The sequence below is a fragment of the Scleropages formosus genome, chromosome 4 (assembly GCF_900964775.1).
Source record: "Scleropages formosus chromosome 4, fSclFor1.1, whole genome shotgun sequence".
Taxonomy (NCBI): Eukaryota; Metazoa; Chordata; class Actinopteri; order Osteoglossiformes; family Osteoglossidae; genus Scleropages; species Scleropages formosus.
Window position 1 is genome coordinate 35,748,859 of NC_041809.1, and position 27,138 is coordinate 35,775,996.

At 47.6% G+C, this 27,138-nt stretch overlaps 1 protein-coding gene across 5 annotated transcripts in view; it reads left to right on the top strand.

Annotated features, from left to right (window-relative positions):
* LOC108934410 (bifunctional heparan sulfate N-deacetylase/N-sulfotransferase 1-like) overlaps window positions 1-26,858 on the top strand; it is a 54,270-nt gene extending 27,412 nt beyond the window's left edge. For 2 of the 5 annotated variants that reach the window (XM_029251504.1, XM_018752189.2), the window contains exons 2-15: window positions 7,312-8,278; window positions 13,393-13,875; window positions 15,965-16,052; window positions 16,532-16,686; window positions 17,127-17,312; window positions 17,567-17,695; window positions 17,964-18,146; window positions 19,542-19,638; window positions 20,277-20,400; window positions 22,260-22,434; window positions 23,065-23,235; window positions 23,358-23,467; window positions 23,657-23,759; window positions 26,064-26,858. In XM_029251504.1, coding sequence (XP_029107337.1) covers window positions 7,760-8,278; window positions 13,393-13,875; window positions 15,965-16,052; window positions 16,532-16,686; window positions 17,127-17,312; window positions 17,567-17,695; window positions 17,964-18,146; window positions 19,542-19,638; window positions 20,277-20,400; window positions 22,260-22,434; window positions 23,065-23,235; window positions 23,358-23,467; window positions 23,657-23,759; window positions 26,064-26,183 — 2,643 coding nt within the window. In that variant the 5' untranslated portion in view covers window positions 7,312-7,759 and the 3' untranslated portion in view covers window positions 26,184-26,858. The other 3 variants (XM_018752188.2, XM_029251505.1, XM_018752190.2) reach the window with 3 other exon arrangements.
* Window positions 26,859-27,138: the final 280 nt, after the last annotated feature.

A 27,138-nucleotide genomic window follows, 5' to 3' on the forward strand; every position in this document is an offset into this window, starting at 1 on the left:
AGCGGGAGATTAGCACGCAGATGATACTTGATTAATTTGTGTTAGATAATCAGTGCTGGCACATCTTCCTCTGATTGGACGGGGCCCATTTTATGCCCGATTGTATGTACCGCACCCGTTATCTGCCTCCTTTACTGTTAGGAGAGCAGGGGGAGCATCAACAGGACGCAGCGTGCCGGCTGTGCTTATTCGTCCTCCGCAAGGTTTCGCGCAGATTTTTCTGGAACGCCGATGGAAGCCGAATAGAGAGCGAGTGTGAAATCACACAGCATGCCCACCGACAGCATGCCACAGTGTGATGTGCAGCAGCCATAACCACCAGAGAAATGAGTGCTGCCAAAAGAAGAGGAATTTTGATCTTTTTGCTTTGGTTTTCGACAGTATTTATATGTGGCACGATTTATTGTAGCGCCAGAATGCTAGAAACTCCCTTTACTGTAGAGAGCAGGAATGAAAAGAGTTGAAGAAATACATTTTATTGCGTTATATTTTGCGCTTCTTTATAGTACTTTAGGCCTTCTTTTCATTCCTTCGCTATCGGCCGCTTGTCCAGTGTAGGCTGTCGGTGTTCCAGAGCCTTTGTCAGAACATTTGAGATGAGATGAGAGACTTTATTGTCATTGTATGCGATGCAATGCAACAAAATTTTGTGCGGCAGCCCTCGGAACAGCAGCGGAAAGAAAGGATGCTTAAAATAAGTAAATAAATAAATAATGAAACAAATAAGAATTAGATTGAAACTTTGAAGTCCTTTCATGTGGCTTTTCTAATGGTAATGTCGCCTCGGCTTGTGGGGGAACGTAGAGCCTACTGCACCAACTGTTGTTCACATAGACACACATTCCTCCTCCTCCTCTGCTCTTCCCGGAGCCCCTCATCCGATCCGCTTCTGATCTCCTCCGTCTCGTTGGTAATAGACCTGGAGGTGGCGAGGAACAGGCTCGGAAGGGCTGGTCTGTACGGGTTAGCCTTGCGTGGCCTGGGCTCGCATCCCCGCTTCTGTTTCCTCTCCCTCCGCCGCCTTCTCCCCGGCTGGTGGGATGGCAATTCCGAGGGGATGGAAGGGGTGTCGAAGTGAAGCACGTAGGGCGCGAGGCGAGGTACACCCTAGATGAGACCCCTGTGCAACACTGGGTAATTGCAACCCACACAGCCACCCGCACATTCGCACGCGCACTACAAGCGATTTAGAGTCAACAAATGGAACCAAAACATACTTTGTGTGAGGAAACCCACATGAACAGGGTAAGGACATGTAAACTCCACACAGGCCGAACCGGATTTGAAGCCACATCTAAACCCCCCCCGGCCTCGAAGTTACGAGGTACCAGCGCCGCCCGCTGCGCAACCGCGACATCCTAAACAAGTCTAAGATATAGAATTGTACCAAACGCTAGAAGGATTTGCTGCAGAACCTTGTATGTACTCTTGGGTAAACTGGAATCCTAATATGTAAATTCCCACCATCACTAGACTCTGTGGTTGTATGAAGAGAGTAGAGCAGGCTGACAGGGAGACTTCTCCTCCTACATGCAAGTCATGTTTGTAAGAGCCCTGTAAAAAATATCCTTCTGCAGAACAAGCGTTGAGCTGTCTAGCACACTTCTTCCTCTTGAATTCTTAATGTCAACATCTCCGCGTGTGCGTTCCGGAGATCTCCTTGCTTCCCGACTGGAAATGAGACCAGGCCGCAGGTCCGGTGGCTCGTCCGTTCGGCGCTGCCCGCCGCTACTCGTTTGCCCATTTGGTCCATTCCGGATAAACTGGATTACAGATTAAGGGTTTAACTTCCCCGATCTCCCCGGATTGGTCGGGGAGCCCTGCGAATCTGCGGTCCGAACGCTTGCGCCGCCAGCCGGAGAGGCTGCAGCTCATCCCCCGGTGGGGTCATTCTGTGTCTTTGTGCTCTGCTGAACAGCACCGCTCTCAGTGTGGACAGAAGGGCTGCGCATCATTGCTGTAATTATGCAGCGATGAGACTAAATGTAATTACTCCCTCTGAACTGGATGTTATTGGTATTTCAGCGTAATTCTTTTCCTTTTGTTGTATGTACCGGGGGGGGCGTGGCGGCGGCACGGTGGCTTTAGCTGGTGCCCGCCGTGTGTTGGGTCTGGGGTTCGAGCCCTTCTTGGGGTGCCTTATGACAGGCAGGTGTTCCATCCGGGGTGTGTGTGTGTGTGTGTGTGTGTGTGTGTGTGTGTGTGTGTGTGTGTGTGTGTGTGTGTGTGTGTCCCCTTAGCCTTGCACCCTGTGTTGACAAGTTGGGCTCCGGCTGCTCTGGACAAGCGGTGGTTGACGATGGATGGATGGATGGATGTATGTACCAGTATGCGCTGAATTTCTGTAAAACTCTTAAGGTAGATAAAACATTTCTCTGTAATTATGCAAACATTTACATTACTTTTTTTTAGCTGATGCTGTTCTCCAAAGCAACTTGCAGTCTTAAGCTGCTTACACTTATTTACCCATTTATACAGATGGCTATTTTTGTTTTGTTTTTATTTTTAACTGGAACAATTTTTAGGGTTAGTACATTGCTCAAGGGTATTAAAGCTGGAGGTGGGAATCAAACCTGTGACCTTTGGGTCCAAACACAGCCGCTCTAAGCGTTACATATATTTAGCAGATGCTTTTCTCCAAAGCGACTCCCAATGAACTCTATGTAGTGTTATGAGCCCACACACCTTATTCACCGCGGTGACTTACACTGCTAGATACACTACTTACACTGGGTCACTCTCTGTCACTCACACACTATGGAGGAACCTGAAGAGCATGTCTTTGTAGTGTGGGAGGAAACCAGAGCACCCAAAGACTTACACTGCTAGATACACTACTTACACTGGGTCATTCATCCATACATCAGTGGGACACACACACACACACACACACACACACACACACACACACACACACACACACTCTGTCACTCACACACTAGGGGTGAACCTGAACAGCATGTCTGCCCCCTAAATTCCTCACATAAATAAGTAAGAAATAATTAACACCAATAATAAGTTAAATAGTGAGAACTTCAGCAGAAGTGTGAATCACTCATCCCCCCCCAAAAAAAAGAAACTATTTTTGTGATGCTCGCACAAATGTCTTTAAAGGTATTTTTGTAAGAGATGCAGCTGTAGGAGAAGAAAGGGTGTAAGTTTGAATGAATACTTTCCTCCGCTAAGGGTTTCGAGCACCCGTCTTCCCTCCTCATCCCGCCTCCCGCCGCCACGCCGTATCTCTGCGTTCCGTGGAGCTCCTTTGTTCCGGAGACGGTAGCCGGGCGCTCAAAGCCGTCACGACCGCGTAAGAATGTGCTTCTCTGATCCGACACAGCTCCCGCGCCGTGACGAATCGGGTCGTGCGAGAGAACGGTCTCCGCCGCGGTTGTTCCCTTCAAGTGCCCGACTTGCGGTCGCTAGGAACGCAGGCAGTTGTTCATTTTGCGTGTAGGAAAATGTTCTCTTGTCGTTTTGAAGAGTAACAAAATGCACAAAATAAGATTTTGCAGTAAAAAAAATTCCCAGTATTACTGGACTGCTTGTATAATAGTGGTTAGAGCTGCTGCCTGTGGACCAAAAGGTCACAGGTTTGAATCCCACCTCCAGCTGTAGTACCTTTGAGCAAGGTACTTACCCTAAATTGCTCCAGTAAAATTACCCAGCTCTATAAATGGGTAAATAATTGTATGTTAACACTGTCAGTCGCTTTGGGGAAAAGTGTCAGCTTAACGATTTTTTTTTTTTCTTTTTCATTTTAATATAGTTCTAAGGCTTTGTGGTTTTTCATATCTGGTCTTAGGCTGAGGTCTCGCTGTCGAAAGGTTTCACCGTGACGGAGTCACACTGGACATTTGCAGATGGCACCCTCTGTGTTTAGTGCTCAGCGTCCCAGATGGAGAAGGCGCTGCCTGACAACCAGCATGATAACGGGCATCTGTGAAAGCCAGGCTGCTTCGCAGCAGAGGCATTGGCAAAAGCACATAAACCCAGACCCGGTTTCTCATGTGCATCAAATTACTCTCGATTCATCGGACTTCTTCAGGAAGGAATAAAGTCAACAGGGCAATAATTTAGCGTAGCCCGTCATTCATCGTGGAGCTTTTTCGCTCGCTTTTCATTCTCGGTTTTAATTGTGAGTTTTCCACGTCGGGCTAGGAAACGGCTGCGGCGGGGGTGTGAGTATAGAGGGGCGTTACATTTACGATCGACCGTAGGGGATGATGCTGGGCGTAGCATAAATATTTTAATTACAATTCTCACCCCTGTATGTCTTTCCTGCAATGAAAGAAGGCCATTATGGACCGATCCATCTCCCTTTAGAATAAACTAAGGGCTGCTGCATTGGCCTGTAATAACCTGCTCTGCTGTCGTAGTGCGTCTCAGAGAAATGGAGACGTCCACTAAAGGGCGTGCTGGACTGTGTTTTATGAGTTTTCACATTCAGCTCTTTAGGATTCTGCTTTGGAATAGTGGACCTCACTTATTTATCCATGTACTGTAAGTACAGCATTAGATCCTGTTAGTCCTCCTCATTAATAATTGTAATTATAGTAAAAAAAAAAATACAAAAAATAATTGTGAATATTGTTTTGTGTGAATTATCAATAATAATACACACGCACGGTGACTGAAGCCGCTTGTCCCGAGCGGGGTCGCGGCGAGCCGGAGACTAACCCGGCAACGCAGGGCTGGAAGGGGAGAGGATACAACCAGGGCGGGACGCCAGTCCATCGCAAGGCACCCCAAGCGGGACTCAAACTCTAGGCCCGCCGGAGAGAGGGACCCGGCTAAACCCACTGCGCCACTGCACCCCCTTAAATAATAATAAAATACACTGCAGAAAAATGTAAATATAAAAATAATTCAAATGTTAATGTTTATTATATATATCTCAAAAAATGACTAGGAAGATGATCAGGAATCGTCGATATTGAGATAAAGTTTTATGCAGCTACTGGTGTGATGAACGTCGGTTCATATGGTGGAAAGAAACAAACAAACGAACTGCACTGAAGAATCACACATTTGCATCGAAGAGTCTCTTCCTGCTCGTGTAATGAACGCATAGTATTTTCTATGAGATGTACGTCGCTTTGGAGAAAAGCGTCTATGATAAATGAATACATGTAAATGTAATACATCCTAATGGCATTTTCCCTCTTTTACTCCGCCCCGATATAAGTATTTCACTCTTCCACAGTTCCATATGGCCAGTATGCAATGAGATGCTTCACAGTGTCCAAAGTGCTGCTTTTGGCCTGAAATCTTTACGCTGCATTTATTTATTTTTTCAAAGTGATTACTGACAGCTGTTTAGCGATTTGTACAACAGGGTATTTTTTACTGCAGCGAATCAGGGTAAGTACCGTCCTCAGGGGTAGTGCAGCAGGAGGCGGGAGTCAAACCTTGGACCTTTGAGTGCAAGTCAGCAGCTCGAACCGCTTTTTCTACCTGCGGTTCGCTCTGGTTTCATACATTATCCTCACACAGTAGTTCTCCTGCTACGTCCATTAACCTTAGTGCCCGTAAAAGTGAAAGCAGTTGCAGTTGCAGTTGCAAGCTGCAAACCTCTAGCAGAAGGTGCTTTGGGGAAAATGAACCGCAGCACAGTCTTGTGTAACTTTTAAGGCTCTGTTAAGTCTTTGTTCCCTCGGATAAGACATCTGCGGCGCTGACGGCTACTAATTCGGTGTTTTCATTCGCGTATGAAACGGAAAAACCACATGTAAGGATTTGTGTACAGCGCCTCGTGGTTTACTGCGCAAGGACGATATTAAGTCTGTAAAACAAAAGCTTCAAAGGGTTTTCCCAGCGGTACGGAAAGGCGGATCTCCTTGCCTTTTTTTCTCGAATTTCCTCTTTCTTGCTTCATTTGGCGTTTCGTGGAGCGAAGTGAATCTCGCTACCTTCACCCGATTTTCTCGTTTTTCTCCGTGCCGTCGAAGGGCGACCGAATCGGAGAAGAGGCGAAGGGCAGAGGTTCCGTCGCGCGGTTCGGCCTCGCATCTCGCCCCGAGCGTTCGCTCTTCGCTCGGCACGCTTGGAGACGAGGGACAAGAACAGCGCCGAGGCTGCGGACCGGAGAGTTTTGGGCGACTACCAGGATTTGGGTCCTCTCTCCTGCTTTGAAGTGGTAAAATGTTTGCCCCCTGGCCGCTGCCCCCCCATCCAACCTTTCCTTTTATGAGTTTAATTTATGCAGATTTCATTTATAATGACTGCTTGGGGTTTATATCATTTCTTTGTATTGCTGCTTTCCTCCTTGCCTAATATGCCTCATATGAAATAATATTTAAACAAAATTAAAAGTAACCAGTTGCGAATTGCACTGTTGTCGAGGGAGGTCTTGGACGACTTGTATAGTGAGGCTTTTCTGTACCGTTTTATCAGCTGTCCGATTGCTTTCGTCGAGAGAAAAGCCACGTTATAGGCAGCCGAAGATGACAGTATGGCCATTTTAACGCTTGCGTATATCAATATTAATGAAATGTGTGTGATTCGGTTATCAAAGCACTGCCTTTTGAAAATGTAGAAGTGCGTAAAACCTACACAGCGGTTTCGGGGACGCTCCGCTCGTGGAAGTCGGTATGGTTACGCCGGCAAGAAGAAACGCAACGGTACCGCGTGTCCTCGCGTGGAATACGGACACATTTTTGCAAAGAGGAACGTAGACGTTTCTGCCTTTCGCCCGTTTCTACAAAGGCGTACGTGGAAGACAACGTAGAGGGATGATGGAAAGGGGAGGAAACTAAGCGACTCATCAAAATAAATTAAATTCATAACAAAAAACTGCGCTGGGGGAGCGGGTCGTGGGTAGAGGGTGGCCGTAGGGTAAACGTTTTACCACTTCAAAGCGAGGAGCGGCGTGCGAAAGCGGTGCATCCCTCGGCCCCGAGTCCATACCCCACCGTTGGCTCCCTTTAGAGAGCGTGCGGCTCTGGCTGCGCGCTTGGAGACGGATAACGTTAGGAAAGCTCTAATGCATGTGGAGAATTTTGCTTGTACATTCTTATACTGTTGTGGATCTTTTTTCAAACTCATTACAACAGCAGTAAATTGGAATGGAAAACTTACTAGAGTAATTGTGTGTCGCCTTCTCGGTATTCAGCTGCAGATCTCTCTTGAGGTGTCTCTTCGCCACACTTTCTTGCAGGCTTTCTAATTTGGAGCTCCGTGCAACGTGAGGGAACGCGGTTGACTAGCGCTCCGCTTTCGCTCGGATGTCGCGGGGGAGGGCATGGAAGGGGGGGGGCGCCGAGGCTGTCGGAGTTTTGTCTTCACATTTGCACTTCTGTATTTTTTCTCCAGATCACCGGGACACGCCGAGCAGACATGAGCTTCGAGAGGAGAACATCCGACGCGCGACCCCTCCGGCCGCTGGAAGTCGCCGCTGTGTCGATGCCATCCGTTTCCCTGGCAACGTAGAATCTCGCACGAGAAGGTTTTAGCGGACTGCTTTGGGGCGGAGGCGGCCAGGTCGCCGAGGTGTGGCCCTTTTTGGCGCAGAAAGTCATACCACCCTGTTTAAGATTCCCCCATCAACCCTCTGCAATGGTGACATGAAGATTCCTCAGTGTGGAAAAAAAGACTTATAAGCTTTGCTCACATTACCTGATTTTTTTTCTTTTTTTTTTTTTTTTTTTTTTAAATTTACAGCCATTGCTACATTGCCGTTCTTGCGCGAACCTGGTAGATTAAGTGGAGGTGCTGTCGCCCGTTCGGTCCACTCTGGGCTGGCGTCTGGGGGCGGCGGACCATGCTGGTCTGCGGGCTCGTGCGGCGGCTCTTCCGCCAGCTCACCCTGCAGACCAGCCTCCTCTTGCTTTTCATCTTCTGCATGGCCAGCGTGTTCATCTCTGCTTACTTCCTGTACGCCGTCAAGCGGGATTTGGAGCCCGCCGGAGGGGCGGGATCGGAAGGTGCGGTCGACTGCGACGGCCTCCGCTCCGACCCTTCGCGACAGCCTCTTCCAAGAACGGTGCTCCCCTCGGACAGTTCGCGCACAGACCCCGTGGTGCTGGTGTTCGTGGAGAGCCTCTACTCCCAACTAGGGCAGGAGATCGTAGCCATCCTTGAGTCGAGCCGCTTCAAGTACCGCACTGAGATATCCCCCGGGAAGGGTGACATGCCCACCCTCACCGACAAGGACCGTGGCCGTTTTAAACTGGTCATCTACGAGAACCTCCTCAAGTACGTCAATCTGGACGCCTGGAACCGGGAGTTGCTGGACAAGTACTGCGTGGAGTACGGGGTCGGCATCGTCGGCTTCTTCAAGGTGAGCGGCGCTCGGACGAAACTTTGCGTCGCAGGCGTCGTTATTTTTCTTGGTTCGGGTCCACGGGGACTAGTACACACGCTCGCTGTCTGAAACCACTTGTCCCGAGCGGGGTCGCGGCGAGCCGGAGCCTAACTCGGTAACGCGGGGCGCGAGGCCGGAGCGGGAGGGGAGACCCAGGGCGGGATGCCGGTCCTTCGCAAGGCACCCCAAGCGGGACTCGAACCCCAGACCCACCGAAGAGCGGGACCCGGAAAAGCTTGCTGCGCCACCGCACCCCCCCCCCGATTAGTACGGAATCGTATTGAATTAACGTAATAGGATCTAATAAAACAGTATTTTGTGTTTGCGAACCTCTGCTTTCCCCTGAATGACCCCTTTTAAACTGGACCCAATGAAATATTCCTTTTGCTTTTTTTTTTAGGTATTTGCAGGGCTAAAAGTAGGGACTGCTGCTTCACGTTTGGGCAAAAGTACAAGGTTGATTTGAGCCAAAAAAAAAAAAAAAAAAACTTCAAATCCACTATTGTGCATTCAGAAACATTCAAAGAAACCATTTACACATCTCTAAGAAATGCTCTGGGAAATCAAGTCTCCAAAGATTAAGTTTGCAAGTGTGACACCACAATTGTATAAAGGCATGAAAAGGGTTCTTTTACTGGACACAGTTCATTTATTGGGAAAAGGCTGAGAATAGCATGCTGGTGCAGTGGGCAGCACTGGTCCATCACAGCTCCAGGGCTGTGCGTTTGAAAGCAACCCAGTGTGTGTGGAGTTTGCATGGGTTTCCTCTGTAGGTACAGTGGTTTCCTCCCACAGACCATAGAGATGTTTTTCAGATTAATTGGTGGCTCCAAATTGCATGTACTGTGTATAATGTGTGTGCACGTGTGTGTGTGTGTGTGTGTGTGTGTGTGTGTGTGTGTGTGTGTGTGGGGTGGGGGGGGGTGTATCTGAACCACTGCAATCCAACATTACAAAAACAGTTATTGATGATGGATTGATGGAATAGATTGAGAATGTGACTATGATACATTGAGCTTTGAATGATTGCTGACCGTTTTATTCTCGTGGTACTATAGTAGCTAAAACATAAGTGCAGTTAGTGCTTAAAGCATTTAAGCACAACATGCAGGCGGCACGGCGGCCTGGTTGGTGCGAGAGGACGTGGGTTCGGTCCCCGCTCAGTCTGTATGCAGTTTCCATGTTTTTCCTGTGTGGGTTTCCTCTGGGTGCTCTGGTTTCCTCCCACACTCCTAAGACCTGCTGTTCAGGTTCACCCATGGTATGTGTGTTCCACTGATGTATGGATGATTGACCCCGTGTAAGTAGTGTATCTAGCAGTGTAAGTCACCACGGTCAATAAGGTGTGTGGGCTGATGACACTACATAGAGTTCATTGGAAGTCGATTTGGAGAAAAGTGTCTGATAAATAAATAAATGTGAAGCAGGTTGATTTTCTTTACACAAACTGCTTTAAGAGTCTGTCATACTTGAGGACAAATTACTTTCTGCAGGAAGTCTGTATTTTTCCTCTGCAGGGACAGTGGATGAACTTTCTAGGCAGCGTTAGGAGACACAATAAGTTTCTTCATATAAAATCAAGGTCTACAGAAGACCATGATCTCCCCCCTCCCCCCTTTTTCTTTGGGCTAGAATTATGATTCAAACATCATTATTCTCAGAGAATCGCAGCTTTCTGGGGAATTTGCTTATTCCACTTTTCTGAAATTTGCAGAAAAATCTGGGTAGTGCTATTTTGGACACCAGTGGTCAACTGCGTCCCGCTGGGTTAACGGCAATTAGCAGCAGACGTTGTAAGCGAGGTTCGGTGAGAGCACGGCGAGCTGAAGGCGGTTAACGCTCGGGTCCCTGACACCAGTGGAATTTGTCCTTTTGCAGAAAGTAGCCCACGGGGTCTCGCGCGTTCCCAGGGCCGTCTTTTCACCAGCTCTGCCGTCTCCCAGCCTGGGATGAGAACAAAGAGAAGAGCCCTCTAATCTGTTGAGCAGGCCCCGCTTTTCCAGGCCTCCCTTTACTCGGCGAAAAAAAAAAAAAAAATGTTTTGTGTTTTTAATCACGCTCGGAGCGCGGAGAGAGAGCGAAAGAAAGAAAGAAAAGGAAAGCGCCGGTTACCGCCAGCGCGGCCCACAACCGACGGAACCTGGAGGGAATTCCTCCGGCTCGAAGCTCGTGATGAAATAATCCCATTTTATTTTGTCGGGTTCCGTTGGGAGCGACTCCTTTCGTAAGGGCCGTTTGGACGGGAACCCTTACGCCGCACCTTGTGCGTTTGGGCCGCTTCCGCTCCGCGCCTTGTGGCCGCTCTCCTCATCTCTTTATTAACATGGCAAGAATCTGGCTGCTATCTCTCCCTTAATTGCTCTCATGCCCCATTGACTTTGGGGCCGGTCTTGGCGTTTTTTTCTTTTTTTTTTGTAAACCAGCTTATTGTGGACCCGGAGGCACCCGGCTGAAAACACGAAGGCTGTTCGCATCCCTGCTGCGTTGTGCCGTGCCTCTTTTTATTTGATTGCGTGGGTCGAATAATTACCCGTCCTGCGGTCGTGCCCGAACGTGCATCGGCGTCAAAATTGCCGCGCAACGACCGCGTCGGTGCCGAAATCGGTAGAGTACGGAAACAAAATGCTCGCAGAGTTTTATGCGCTTGAAAGTGAGCGCTTTCGCTTCATTTACATGCAGCCTGGTTAAATTCGCCGAAGCCCCACTTGTCTTCCTGTTATTTAGTGCTTCTCCGCGCAATCCCTCAACGTGCATTTAATTTCCTGCACAACTGCTGCGGCCATATGAAAAACACCATCGTCTGGACCTCTTTATCATCAGGCTTGGGGCTAATAACATGTCAGTATCTTTCAAGCCTCTTTATAGCGATCCCCCATGTTGACGAGGGAAGATAGATGTCAGTCGTCCACTTGAGAGTCCCTGCCAAGCCTGAACTGTTTGTAGGTGCCAGCAAGTACGGTGGCACAGCGAGGAGCACTGCTGTCTCACAGCACCTGGGCGATGCGAGAGGACGTGGGTTTGACCCCCGCTCGGTGTGCGTGGAGTTCGCATGTTCTCCCCGTGTCTGCGTGCGTTTCCTCTGGGTGCTCTGGTTTCCTCCCACACTCCAAGGAGACACTGTTCAGGTTCAACCCTAGTGTGTGTGTGTGCGTTCCACTGATGTATGGATGGGTGACGCATTGTAAGTGGTGTATCTAGCAGTGTAAGTCACCATGGTGAATAAGGTATGTGGGCTGGTAACACTACGTAGAGTTCATTGGAAGTCGCTCTTGAGAAAAGCGTCTGCTTCACAAACGTAAATATATGTGGTAGCTGTTTGAAATACTCCCCGGGGGGGGTAGAGAAAACGGCATCGAAACAAATTCAATTTCCAGAATCTTCTTGCGAAGTTACATATGTTCCTGTGGAAACGAACATCCAAGTTTCCAGTCTGTAATCATCCAAGCGATATAGTCGAAGCTTTGCTACCAGTTCACTGGGAATGAAGGTAGCGTGAATTGGAAGTGTAGCCATGGTTATTTTTATTCGATAGGGAAGCCGCCCTCATGCGCGGAGTCTCAAGCTGTGCTGTGATAAAAACACAAGGTGACCTCAATTTTCTGTGCTTTGCCCTCTTTTTTCTTCCTTGTTTCTTTGCTCGGCGTTTCGATCCGCAGCTCCCGAAAGAGTCTGAGCAAAGACGGAGTCGGAGGGATACCGGGGCTCTAGCGCCTGGTGCCGTGTCTAGTTTAACGCTTATTGATCCGGCCGCGCCGATACGTGCCGCGGACGATCGCGGGAAGAGCGCTTTCAATTAGGGACCGTGGACACCTCGACGTATCATCGCTTCACAAACATCGTGTTAACTGCGTATGAAGTAGCCAAATCCGCATGCTGAAGGGCAGCGGTCAACGGTTATTGTGATTATTCTCACATTAGCGCATTCGAGAGTTCAGGATAACAACTACAGGCAGTCCCCGGGTTACAAACGTTCGACTTACGTACGACCCGTAGTTACGAACCACCTTCCGTGAAGACTGCTATATTAAAAATTCGAGTTACATGCAGTGGTTCATAATAACAAACGGCGCTACTTTGCAACGTGCATCGAAACATCTACGGCGCTTCGTCGGCCCGTGATCACGAGGCGGGAGGCAGACTTCCTTCTTTTCAGTCAGACGACGACGCTGTTAACAGCGTCTCGTGCGTTACTGTATTTGGCTTTAATTCCTTTGTTTTTACCCTCCAAACCATGGCACCGAAGCGTAAATGTGATGGTGAGTCATCGAAGAAAGGAAAACGATCGCAGTTAAAAGTAAAGTGGAAATAATAAAGCGATCAGAAAACGGTGAAATGCCAAAGAACATTGGAAAAGCAAACATTAAAGTGTCTTTTAATGTTTTTATTCTCACACACACATTCTCTCTCTCTCTCTCTCTCCCCTCCTCCTTTATTATAAATACAGACACACATACACACACACACACACATTAACTGAAGCTGCTCGTCCCAAGCGGGGTCGCGGCGAAGCGGAGCCTAACCCGATAGCACGTGGAGCAAGGCCGGAGGGGGAGGGGACACACCCGGGATGGGACCCCAGTCCGTCGCGAGGCACCCCAAGCGGGACTCGAACCCAAGACCCACCAGAGAGCGGACGCAGGCCAAACCTGCCGCGCCACCGCACCCCCCTATTATAAATGCTGTAGTTACGTTTATTATAAGTATTACTGTATCGTTATACTAAAGATGTTTGAGTGTATCCGGGAAGCGTTTCTTCAGCGTTGTTTACGTATAGAAAGTTACACTATGTACTATAGTATATACTAAGACAAACATTTGACCAACTGACATTAGATACCCACCGTGCCCAGCTGTTCCGATTTACGAACAAATGCGACTTAAAGACAGACTTAGGAACGGAACTCGTTCGTTATCCGGGGACCGCCTCCGGTTCCTCGTTTTAGCTCTTCGGTCAGACGGTCTTGAACTCTGAAATATTTCTTCCCGGATTGGTGAAAATGGAATCGGCAAGTTTCGATTGTAGATGCGCAACTTTGCCGCCGGGGTTTTGCGCGGCCGCTCATTGTCCGGTCGTCTCTTCCTCGCCGCAGGCCAATGAGAACAGCCTGCTGAGTGCCCAGCTGAAAGGCTTTCCCCTCTTCCTGCACTCGAACTTGGGCTTGAAGGACTGCGCCGTGAACCCCAAATCGCCGCTGCTCGACATCACCCGAGCCCGGGGGGCGGAGCGAGGCCCGTTGCCCGGGGACGACTGGACCGTCTTCCAGTCCAACCACTCCACCTACGAGCCGGTGCTGCTGGCCAAGACGAGATCGGCGGAGAGCGTGGCCGCGGTCGGCGGGGGAGCAGCCTCGCACGCCACCGTGGTACAGGACCTCGGCCTCCATGACGGCATCCAGCGAGTCCTCTTTGGCCACAACCTCAGCTTCTGGCTCCACAAGCTGGTCTTTGTGGACGCCGTGTCTTTCCTCACAGGAAAAAGCCTGTCGCTGTCCCTCGACCGCTACATGCTGGTCGACATCGATGACATATTCGTGGGCAAGGAGGGCACCCGTATGAAGGTGTCAGATGTCAAGGTGATTCTCTTAAATGCGACCGGAGCGCTGCGTGCTCAGAGTGGCGCCGTTCGGTATCGGCAGCGAGGGGTTTTTCAAGGTGGGCTGCTGATGTAGCGTTTAAAGATGCTTCCTTCGGACCCAAAGGTCACAAGTTTGAGTCCCACATCCAGCTGTAGTGCCCTTGAGCTCAGCACTTGCCCTATAAAATTGCTCCAGTAAAGTTACCCAGCTGTGTAAATGGATAAATAATCGTCAGTAACAATACTGGACGTCGCTCTGGAGAAAAGCGTCGGACGAATGGGTGCAAGTAAATCTTTTGTTCGTTTGCGGGTACTGCTGGCACCTCTTAGCTCCGGGCCGTGGGGTTGGATGTGTGTTGAAATCTGACTCTCCTTTTGTGGCGTTTGCATGTTCTCCCCGTGTTCTCATGGGTTTCCTGCAGGTGCTCTGGTTTCCTCCCACAGCACAAACACACTTTCAAGGTGAATTGCCCCTGGTGTGTGTATGTGTGAGAAGGTGAGTATTTTTACATACAGTAGCTGTATAAATGGGTGAACCGTTGCAGGGAGATGAGTGTCGTGATCCTGGTCAAAGGTGTCCACCAAAATATTACTTAATAATCATTGTACGTCGCTTTGGAGAAAAGCATCTGCTAAATCAGCAAATATAAATGCAAATTTAAAAAAAAAAATCAACTCCGACTTTGGCCTATTTTCACAGCAGAATATTGTCAATGTTGGGCGAAAAAGCTTGTGCACCGAGGCGGAATGCAGCCCGGAACCCAGTCCAGTCGCGGTTGGGTTCCGAGTCGCGTCCTTCAACGCTTCGCTTCGTGTTAGTTTTACCGTGGTAATTCCTGTCTGCGCATCCCTCTGCCAGGCAGACGAGAATAATTTTCCAGCGCCTCTCTTATCCCAACACCTCGCTTTACGCGGGCGCCCTGGCACCAGGCCGGCTTTGCGGAATGGAGCTGCGACACGGACCGGGGCTCTTTTCATCCGCCGCTGAAGAAAGGGCGGTGGAAGGAAGGCCTCTCCTGTAGGGCCGCCTATTGATCGGCGGCTGTCCCCAGCGGTTGGCGGTGCAGCCCTTCAGCTTTTTCAGCTCCGATTGCTTCTGACGCCTTCAAATCAGCAGGGTCTCAAACTCGCCAAAGTGTTTTAACTTTGTGCGAGCTGCACGCTACTCAAAGGAATTTCTGTGTCAGCCGAGAGCATGAATATTTCAGTCTCGCAAAACTCCCCCCCCCGCCTCCCCTTTTTCTGGCACCTCGTTTGATTTTTGAGCAACCTGATGCAAATATTCCAGGAGGATGGGAAGGGGGGGGGGGGGGGGGACGCCGTGCAGCAGTCGGCTGCCGTTAAATTTGGATCGCGGTTTGAGAAGAGAAGCCAACCTGTCGAGCTTACGGGGGATAAAAATAAAACCGGACCAAATTCAGTATTAAAAAAACCGTGTAGCTGCGATGAACCGGCAATGTTCTGCAAGAGGGCAGAATGGAGACTTATATTTATTCATTTAGCTGATGCTTTTCTCCAAAGCAGCTTACAGTGTTAGTCTACCTACAATTATTTATCCATTCATACGGCTGGGTAATGTTATTGGAGCACTTTTAGGGTAAGTACCTTGCTCAGGGGTACTACAGCTGGAGGCGGGGATCGAACCTGTGCCCTTCGGGTCCGAAGGCAACGGCTCCAACCGCTACGCTACCAGCTATCCCCGTACGGGGGCGCGAAAGGTTTGCTTTCCGCCAGGGCTGTAGAGTTGGTGCATAAAACCTTCGACTCCGACTCCAGTAAGCCAATAATTGCTTCCGACTCCACGGCGCTGCTCAAAAGTGGCACGTTATTTCGCGTGTCGGCTGTCCGGGGAATACGGGCCTAAACCTATATCACACCTCTGATTTTTGGGGGTCGCCTTATACGCCGGCATATGCGGTACCTTTAGTCGGAGTCGGTACTTTTACTCCAGTAACCCAATAATTGCTTCCGACTCCACGACTCCGACTCCGCAGCCCTGCTTTCCACGGTTCGTCGGCAGAACCTTCTGGACGTCCGTAGGCGGCGGCCACCGCGACGTCACTGACGTTTCCTTTCCTCCCGCAAAGGCCCTGCTGGAGACCCAGAACGACCTCCGCACTTCCGTGCCCAACTTCACCTTCAACCTGGGATACTCGGGGAAATTTTTCCATGCGGGTGAGTGAGGCGGGTAACGGTTGAGGTGCCCCTCGGTTAGAAGCGCACCCCCCCGTTCCTGTTACAGGGAATGCAAATCACCGCTCTACCTAACAGAGGAGTGTCTGCAGTACGGATTATTATGCTCGGTGTTTCTGATCTGTTTACATCTTGATTCGGTGGCATGAAGCTTGGGATAGTGTTATTTTCAATGTGTTCATGAATTGGAAATGCGTTCGGCAGCCATGTGTCCCGAGCACTTTTATATTCCTGATTTCACACTCATCTGAAGTCCCTGCGGTTAAAATCAAACCATTTTGCATAGTTTAAATGAGGGGAAAGCTGCTCGGCAGTCACAAACCTAGGATACGCACCCAAGAGCCACTCCGTCATATATTATTATTATGTATTTATACATATGCATTCTTGCGTCTGTCAGATTTTGACCTTGCTGTTTCCCCCGCCCCCATCCCCATCCCCATCCCCGTCACCGCGCCCAGGCACAGACGAGGAGGACTTGGGTGACGACCTGCTCCTGTCCTGCGCTTCCGAGTTCTGGTGGTTCCCCCACATGTGGAACCACATGCAGCCCCACCTCTTCCACAACCAGAGCGTGTTGGCCGAGCAGATGCTGCTCAACAAGAAGTTCGCCACGGTGAGCGCGTGCTTCCACAGGGGGGCACCGCTGTGGTTTTTCGACACCGTGCACACCGAGGGTGTTTTTTTTTTTTTTTTGTCGAAAGCAAACGCTGCATTCCAGTTTTTCTTAATGTGTACATCTGTTCCTGTGGGTAATGTGACCTCGTGTACCTGCTGGTAATATTACCATTATTATTTTTGTTGATTAGCCAGAGCTTATGTTTTTCTAGTGAAACGGGGGCAGCTGGTAGTGTAGCGGTTAGCGTTACTGCCTTCAGATCCAGAGTCGCAGGTTCAATCCCCATCTCCAGATGCTCTACCCTAGAGCCATGTACTTACCCTAAATTGCTCCAGTAAAAAAAAATTAAGCAGCTTAACATTGTAAGTCACTTTGTAGAAAAGCGTCAGATGAGTGTGAATGAAATGCACTGAATTCTTCCTCTTCTCTGAGTTCAGGAGCATGGGATCCCCACTAACATGGGCTACGCGGTGGCACCCCACCACTCGGGCGTCTATCCTGTCCACGTGCAGCTATATGAGGCCTGGAAGAAGGTGTGGGGCATCAAGGTGACCAGCACGGAGGAGTACCCTCACCTGAAGCCTGCGCGCTTTCGACGAGGTTTCATCCACAATGGTATCAGTGTAAGTAAGCGGGGCTTTTACTTGCCTATTTGGACCCGTGTTGGGTCTCCAAGGGATTCGTCTAGGAGCCTCTTCATCAGTGCTGGTGCAGTGACTAAACATTGAGGTTCCTCTGAGAGCAGTGAAGCGAAGCCTTAATGTATGTCTCATATCATCATGCGAGATGCAGCGGCTCTGCGTTCGCTGCTACTCGCGAGTCCCTTTGCCCCTCTCCCGCTCTCGAGGTTTTCCAGTGCCGATGTCGTCTCTTGCAGGTGCTGCCCAGACAGACTTGCGGTCTGTTCACTCACACCATATTCCATAAGGAGTACCCGGGAGGCCCCAGGGAGCTGGACAAGTTGATCAGTGGTGGCGAGCTCTTCCTCACTATCCTGCTAAACCCCGTGAGCATATGCACCAGATCTGAAATCACACTTATGAGTCGTTCTTGGAAGGCATACTCGGCATTAAAAGAAACGGACTTATTTTGAATAGAAAACCACGTTAAGTTTAAAACATCATCATTTATGGAGTGGACTCAGTGAGTGAGGGTAATATCAGGGTGCAGTAAATGTTTACCTGATTCCAAAGGACTTTTATTTTGTCTGTTGCATGTACTTATATCTCCCTGTTTGTTTACCGACACTCAGGCTCATTTTGTGTGCCTTGCAGATCAGCATCTTCATGACCCACCTGTCCAATTATGGCAACGACCGCTTGGGTCTCTATACCTTCAAGAACCTGGTCAAGTTCTTGCGGACTTGGACCAATCTAAAGCTGCAGACTCTGCCTCCACTGCAGCTGGCCCAGCGTTACTTCCAGATATTCCCACAGGAACGGGACCCTGTTTGGCAGGTGAGTGGCCCCAAAGGGGGGCATTACATTACATCTATTTGACATTTTTCTCCAAAGCGACTTCCGATGAACTCCATGTAGTGTTATGAGCCCACACACCTTATTCACCACGGTAACTTACACTGCTAGATACACTACTTAGACTGGGTCACTCATCCATACATCAGTGGAACACACACACACACTCTCTCTCTGTCACTCACACACTGGGGGTGAACCTGAACAGCATGTCTTTGGACTGTGGGAGGAAACCAGGGCACCCAGAGGTAGCGCTATTCGCTGTGCCACCCAGTACCGGGACAGTGTTTCATTGTTGCACACATAAATGTGTGCAACCTCAGATTGAGAATGATATCCATAAAGGAATCACTTGCAAAATGTGATCATACTTTAAGTGTTTATGGTATGATTATGTTAATAATGTCCTTAAGCTGATAAAAGTGACATTATGCCTTTGATCATGCCTTTGATCTGTTATATTTTCCTAATAAGTGGTAAAAATGAGTAACTAAGGATGCAGATATCAGAATAAACATATGCATACCTTGGCAACCACAGCCTTAAACTTCTTCCCATCTGCTGGTACAGAACATGCATCGTGTTTTGCTTTTTTTCGTTATGTAACGTGAGATAATTAGCAGCACTTAGGGAACTGCATAGTAATTTCATCTAAGCCCTGATGCAGTTTTTCAGGGAACAGTGGGAGTTGTTTTTGTGACTGATACTTTCTTGATGTGGTTTGACCTGAGTGCATCCCTGTTAGAAACTTGTAGAGAAATACGCTGTATTGTCCCTTCAGTTATGTAATTCTTCTCTCGGGGGATGAATGAGCTACAGTGGAATTTGTTCAAGGAGCAAACTATATAAACCCCGTCAGCTTCCATGTACACAGGTGTTCTCAAAACAAAGTCAAACTGAAAAAACTGGCACATGGCACCTTAAACGCCTGTTCACTGGTAAAACAGTGTAAATGATCTTCATTTAGAAATGGTAGAGAAGGTTGTTGGTGTTCGTAGCTCGGGTTGTCTATTCAGATGTTCAGGTGTTCGCCGTTCACTTGGCCTTCGGACTGCAAACGTTTCATCACCAGTCGAGGTGACATCGTCATGATGTCATATGATGTCATGATGATGTCACCTCGACTGGTGATGAAACCTTTGCAGTCTGGATGTCAAGCTCGGCAAACACCTGAACATGTGAAATGCTCTTCATAGTAGTAATGTACTGTTACAGCTCCTGACTCCTTTCCATAGAGAGATTCAAACCTAGTCTCATTTCCAGAGTAGAAAGGGTGCGCAGCTGTGACTATAAAAGCTCTTCAGGGTTCCCCGTTCTTGTTGTTGCCATAGAAAACTGATGGCTTCCATCTCTAACCCTGGCAGCTCTTTCCTACAGGATCCCTGCGAGGACAAAAGACACAAAGACATCTGGTCCAAAGAGAAGACGTGTGATCGATTCCCAAAGCTGCTGATCATTGGACCTCAGAAGACAGGTCAGGCACACTGGCTGGTTTGAGGTCATCCCTTGTGTGCAGCACAGGGTTTCCTGCCGATCCCTTTTATATCTTTACATTGTTGCACCAAGCTTCTCATTTTGTGTTGTCAATGTGTCAATAAGCTTTTGTCAGTGACCAGTGGATTGGGTTCAGTTGGGCAATGAGTGAACGTGTCATACATACAGATGGTCCCCGACTCACGAAGGGGTTGCTTTCCGTGAAACCCGTCGTAAGTCGAAAATATCGGAAGTCAAAAATGAATTTAACACATCTAATACACACCTCTGCGTGACAGACTGGGAGATGCAAATCGCTGCCGCTGCCCATATCGCTTGTCCGGGAAAAAAAGTCAAAATTCAAAGTACAGTTTCTACTGAAGGCGTATCGCTATCGCACCATCGTAAAGTCGAAAAATCGAAAGTCGAACCGTCGTAACTTGGGGACCATCTGTGTGTGTGTATATATGCGTCATCATTGTACTAATTTATTCAAATATAGTAGGTTTTTTCCATCGCTGCAGTACGGTGTGTGTGTTTGTGTGTGTGGGGCAAGAGCCAGAACTCAATGTACAATAACTTTTTTTACCTGCGCAGTTTGACACAGTAACTGTCTCCGTGTCCCTCTTTTGTCCACAGGTACAACTGCTCTCTATCTCTTTCTGGGGATGCATCCTGACATGACCAGCAACTACCCCAGTCGAGAAACCTTTGAGGAGATCCAATTCTTCAATGGCCACAACTACCACAAAGGAATTGACTGGTACGCTCTTCTCATCAGTACTGGCAGCTCTGTTTCTTGATGGACTTGAGCTTTTATTTTGCGTGTAATTATTTGGGTAGTAAGTCACACTGTTTTAACCGGTGTAGGAGGACATCCGGCATTTTCTGCATGATAAAGTCTATAAATTAAAAAAAAAAAAAAAAAAAAAAAAAACCCTCTAGGACCAGGTTGTACCAGTTTTAAAATGCATTGTTAATCTTTTTGGAAAATTGCGTTGAAGTAATGAGATCCTGTTTCCGAAGGACGGAGAAATGTGATATCGCAAAATTTGTATTCTCTAAGACCCTCCTCATCTGCCCTTTGCTATGCAATTAATTAGAAGCTGTAAAATAAAAAAGCGGACGGCTCCAGGCAATTTCCGCTAGTGCGGCTCAGTTCCGTTCTCTAATTTTGTTTCTTTTTAGGTGGTATTTAAACAATTTACACAAGAACAACATAAAACGCATTTATTTTCAGGAGACATAACGTTTAACTGAAACGCTCCATTTAATATTCCATATTTCAAATAGCTGCCGCCTTTAATTGACAAAAACATGCTTTGTAGCGTCTCTCAGGCTCTAACTGTTGGGTGATAATAGCCTACGAAGTGCCATACAGCACAGTTTTTATTAAAATTTTCATCCCGTCCTCAGAAATGTTACAATAACTCCTGCGCTTCGTGGCAAAGGGGCAACATTTTCGTTTTCTAATTGTGACACCTGAGGGTCCTGGCTGCTGCACGCGGCAGGGTTTGAGTCATTCCACTTCGGAGGCTCTTTTTCCCCTCCCTCCCTCAGTGTATTAATCATTTCCGAGTTACTGAAAAGCAAAGTAAAAAAGGTCAGAGTCTTTTCTCCGATGTGGTTTACTCAGCACCGTGGGCTTGTTGCCATTAGGAATTCCATTTAAGCTTTTGCGGAGCGGAATTAAATTTGAGTGGCCCGTGATTATCAGTCATTACGCCGTGCCCGTGTCACGAGTGGCGAGCTGTTCATCCATCATCAGCATCTCGCAGTAATGGGGCCGTTTCTGTTTGTTTTTGGCACTTGTTCCGAAGCTTTTCAAATGTAATTTCTCTAAGCGGATGAGCAGACTACTTTACGGACACAGTGTTACCCTTGTTTTTTTTTTTTTATTTTATTTTATTTTATTTTAAAGTAGTTTCCCGACAAAAGTCTTGCAGAAGGAGTAGACGAGAGGCTCTATGATCATGAATCCATTTTTTTATTTGTTACTCTAGTGAACACAGTGATTTCTAGCTTCACGCTGCATTTTTTGTTGCTTTACTTTGTGCCATCAGCATTTCGTTGGCTTTAAAATCAGATCACGGCGGTAATGCAAACAGTCCAAGCGTACAGTATATCAGTACAGTGTTGAGCGTTGATCGCCCATGACCTCTTAAGTTCATGTAAGGTGTAAATGTTCATGCACCGTAACTTTAAGATGATGCCCGGATAAACCTTTACACAGCTACTCCTGTAATGTAATGTAAATGTTTATATATCTCAAAAAAATATTACTAGGAAGGTGATCAGGAATCGTGGATATTGTAATAAAGTTTTATGCAGCTACTCGTGTGATGAACGTTGGTTCATATGGTGGAAAGAAGCAAACGAACTGCACTTAAGAATCACACGTCTGCATCCAAGTGTCTCTTCCTGCTCATGTAACGAACACATAGTATTTTCTATGAGATGTTCGTCGCTTTGGAGAAAAGTGTATGATAAATTATTACATGTACATGTGTCGTTCAGTGGAGATGAAATTGTTTCTTCACTTGTACCTGAATCCTTTGGTAGATTTGTGCTGTGTTTTTTAAGTATATTTATTTTAAATATGTGCACTGCCACTTTGTGCAGGTACATGGAGTTCTTTCCCCTGCCCTCGAACACCAGCTCAGACTTCTACTTTGAAAAGAGTGCAAACTACTTTGATTCAGAGGTGGCTGCGTATCGGGCTGCAGCCCTCCTGCCCAAAGCCAAAATCATCACCATCCTCATCAGCCCTGCAGACCGGGCCTACTCCTGGTACCAGGTAATTCACTGCTGTCTCACAGCGCCTGGGTGGTGCGAGAGGACGTGGGTTCGATCCCTGCTCGGTCTGTGTGGAGTTTGCATGTTCTCCCCGGGTCTGTGTGGGATCCCTCCGGGTGCTCTGGTTTCCACCCACACTCCAAAGATATGCTGTGCAGGTTCACCCATAGTGTGTGACTGACAGAGAGAGAGTGTGTGTGTTGCACTGATGTATGGATGAGTGACCCGGTGTAAGTAGTGTATCTAGCAGTGTAAGTCACTGCGGTGAATAAGGTGTGTTGGTTGATAACACTACATAGTATCCCTTGGAAGTCACTTTGAAGAAGAGTGTCTGATAAATAAATTTACCACTTTATACAGCTGGTTAATTTAACTGGAGCAATTTGGGGTAAGTACCTTGCTCAAGGGTCCTGCAGCTGGAGGTGGGATTCAAACCTGCAACCTTTTGCTTCAGCAGCAGCAGCTCTAACCACCACGCTACCGGCTGTCCCTATCTTGCTGTCGCACGAGCGGAGCGAATGTGTGAGTCACGCAGCTCCCAGGGTGGACTTCAGCGCCGTCTCTCCACTGGGGACACGCTTGTGTGCGAATGTCTTGTCATCTTGTCAAACTCTGTCTGCTGACTCTCCAGCACCAGAGAGCCCACGGCGACGCGGTGGCCTTGAAGTACACCTTCCATGACATCATCACGGCGGACAGACGCGCCCCTGCCAAAGTGCGCGTCCTCCAGAACCGCTGTCTCGTTCCGGGCCTTTACGCCACGCACCTGGAGCGCTGGCTCAGCCGCTACCACTCCAGTCAGGTGGAATGTCTTTCCGGATGTTTCCTTGCGGTTCTAGCTGTGCGTCTGTACGTATTAGAGCGTAGCCAAGGCTCGCCGAACCTTTTGCTTCGATCCGTAACGGGTCGATAATCACCTTGCAGGTCCTGGTTTTGGACGGCCAGCTACTCAGAAGCGAGCCTGCATCCGTGATGGATAAAGTGCAGAAGTTCCTTGGGCTCGCAAACATAGTAAATTACCACAAGATCCTGGCGTGAGTATCTAGAGCGCCGCTCGCTTCTCCTTAATACTCCACGTCACCACCGCGTCAGAGTCTCCGCTGCACTTCGTGAATTGCAAAGCTGTGCTCCGTGCGCAAGGTGGGTTTTCTCTGCGTTAATGGAAGAGCCTCCCGACATTTGATCTGTGAAAAATTCTCTTCCGTTTTGTTGCTGCTTTCCAGTTTTGATCCCAAGAAGGGCTTCTGGTGTCAGCTGCTGGACGGAGGGAAGACAAAGTGCCTGGGAAAAAGTAAAGGCAGGAAGTACCCAGACATGGACTCAGATGTAAGATCTTTTTTTTAAATTTTTTTTTTATTTTATTTATCTAAGATATTAATTTCTAATTGCTCTCTCTCGCTCTCTTACACACACACACACACACACACACACACACACACACACACACACGCCTTTTATTGCTGACCACTGTGGGTCTTTATTCCTACTCATACTTAACATTTTTCTTAATAAAGCCCAGCAGAACAGAACGAACATATAACAGCTGACTTCCAAGAGACCCAACTTCCATTAAAAAATCAGTAACTTAAAACAGTGTTTTATCTTCTGGGGAAATTTCACAAGGTCAGTTTTTCAGGTTATTATCCTTTTTCCTCTAAATATCCCCACAAGGGATCCCTCTTTTTCTCTCTCTTTTCTTTCCCCCAGCTTTCTCTCTCTCTCTCTCACACACACACACACACACACACACACACACACACACACACACACACAGGTGTAGATGCTTATAAACCTGGTTTAGATAAATTTTTTGGAGGAAACCATGGCTATGAAACCCATTCTATTTTTGAAATACTCCTCATTACACTTTTACAGTTTGCAGCTGAACAACCAGGGTTAGAATTTCCGCAGATCTTTATTCCCCAGCGATACTGCAGAAAACCTCAGGCTTGGCTCATACAGAGCTGCTTCAAAGTATGTGAAGCCCTTGTGTCCCCTAATTTTACCACGAAATGGTTATTTAACGGGAATCAGTCTTTCTCATGTGACACAATAGGTGTGTAATGACCAAATCCATATGTTACTTTAGAGGAACTCTTGTGTGTAGTAGAAACACACAGGTAGTGCAGGTGTAAAAAGTGAAGCCCAAGTTGTTTTGATTAAATCAAGTAGGTAAGTAGAGTCAGGGGTGTAAATCATACTCATTTATTAATTTAACACTTTTCTGCACACTTACAATCTCATGCTACCTACAGTAAGTTACCCATTTATACAGCTGGGTAACCTTACTAGAGTAAGTTGGGGTAAGTGCCTTACTGAAGGGTACAACAGATGGAGGTGGGATTTGGACCTACAATCCTTGGGTCCAAAGGCAGCACTTCTAACCACTGTGCTACCAGCAGCTCCTTAATTGCTTGGTAATTTTAATTAAGATTTAAGAGTTTGATAAAATAAGTTTAATATTTTCTACAAGAATAATGAGCTTCCCTGTGGGGTTCACATACTTCCAAACAGCGCTGTGTATCGGCTCGATTAGTAACGCCAATTTATCATTCAATCATGTTACGTGTACCTTTTTATAATTTATAATGGCACGTACATAGACTAACATAGGCACTGATATGTATTTGATACTTCATATAACTTATCAAGTATTTGTCGTTTCTAGAAGTGTGTTTTCTGTAAGTGCTTTTTTATTCATTAATTTTATGCAAATATCGACTCCCCTAAACTACTTGAATTAATTGCCTTAGAGTTCCTTATATCATGTATCATCCCCTATAGAGTGTATATATCCTGAATTAATGTTTATTTTTCCAAGAACTAACCAACACCTATCAAACCATGCTTTAGACTCATTATGAAATTTAATTTGAGTTACTTCTGAGTTACTGCAATATTATTATTGTTATCCTTAAGGATTGGGTTTTGTACTAGTGCACGGAGTATTTCAGTGGGGAATGAAGAAAATCGTAATGAACTTTTCCTGACATTTAATTTTCACTGAACTCTGTCTTAGTCACAAGATTACATTTTTGCCCTTAAAATCCCAAATTTTCACCTCTGTCAAACCTCGGTAAATAAAATCCAGATCTTGATGTGATGAGGCTGAGCTCCAGGCTCATGAAGGGCTCCCATGGAAAAGCTGACCTCATCTCCTCAGCATGATTTGCTTTTCAGAAGCGAGCAAGAGTCCCCTGATCTCCACTTTCCATCTCCCTGGTGTGACTGAAGCATTGTGAAAAACCAGCCACACATTTCAGTCAACTCTTTTGACGTGACCTTGATGCTTTTTGGCACCAATGTCAAAGTTAATTAGTCACGTAGTCAATGAGTTTCAACTCGTACGGCAGACGTGGGTGGAACCAGATTCCGAAGCGAAGGGGCTCCGCACGTGTTCTACTCAGGGTAACCTGGTCCTTGAACTCTGCAGGAGAAACGCAGGGGAATCCTTCATGTGCCCATTTTCTTCCCATCCTGGAAAGCGTGTAAGCAGGGTAACGTGAGAGCGGTGTGGTGTACAGCAAATAGGCTTCGTTTTGTAGCCTCGTGTGTTTGTCGATGAGTTTTTGATTTTTGACCCCACTCTATTAAGAGTAACGTTGACGCTTCCCATGTGCTTCCCTGCAGTCCCGGTCCTTCCTCAAGGAGTACTACAGAGAGCACAACATTGAGCTTTCCAAGCTGCTATACAAGATGGGCCAGCCTCTGCCCAGCTGGCTGAGAGAGGAACTGGTCAGCAACAGGTAGAGGCGATGGGCCGGGCACCTGGAAAACAGGGCAAATCGGAAGTACCCTCCGCCCCCTATGAGGGCAGGGACCGGTGCTGCCGGCCCGGGAGCCGAAAGACGAGCGGAGCCAAAGTCCCCCCCGCGCTCCAGAGACCGCGGGAAGCCCGAGGTCGGCTGCGAGCTCCGGGTGGGACCGGAACGGAGAGGAAAGGGTGATCCGCAATGGATCAGGCCAAGACTTTGTGAAGAACTGCTGTTGAATTCCTGCAACTACCCCCTTAACAAAGGTCTCTCTTTGCATCGTGTTGGCAGTGACAGGGAGACAGCGGAAAGCGGGCTGGAGGGGTCAAATTCTGAATCCTTGTGTATGCCCCCTCCGTTTTTCATTTACAGAGACAGAATACACACACACACACACACACACACACGGGGCAGCAAATAGTATTTTGGATGTAAGATTTCACGTTACGATGCCAGTGCTTATCTAAGCTAGCCATTAAAATAGTGAGGAGTGCCAGAAAGGATTTATGTAAATTATTTGTTTGAATTCCCCCCCCCCCCCCCTTTTTTTTTTTTTTTTTTAAACAAACTTGACCTGTTGAGGTTGGTATGGCACTAGAATATATTAAGGTAACTGCTAAATAAATGACAAAATCTTTTCTTTTTTTTTTTTTTTTTTTCCCCCTCCCCTCCCCCCCCCGATGATATGGAAGAAGCAAAAAACTGTTTATAGTCACAGAAGATGATTTTCTTTTTGTTCATTCTCTACAAATAGCTGGGCAGGAAGAAAAAAATACTTCAGACTGACAGATGACTTAAATTCTGCTTGGAATTTTAAAAAAATATGTATGATGAACTCAGCATTTCTGCAGTCTGTTGCCTTAATTTCGGGGGGGGGGGGGGGGAAGGTAATGTATCCAGTCAGAAATGTGTTACAGGTCCAAGGTGTAGTAATACATTTGTAGCGCTTTAGA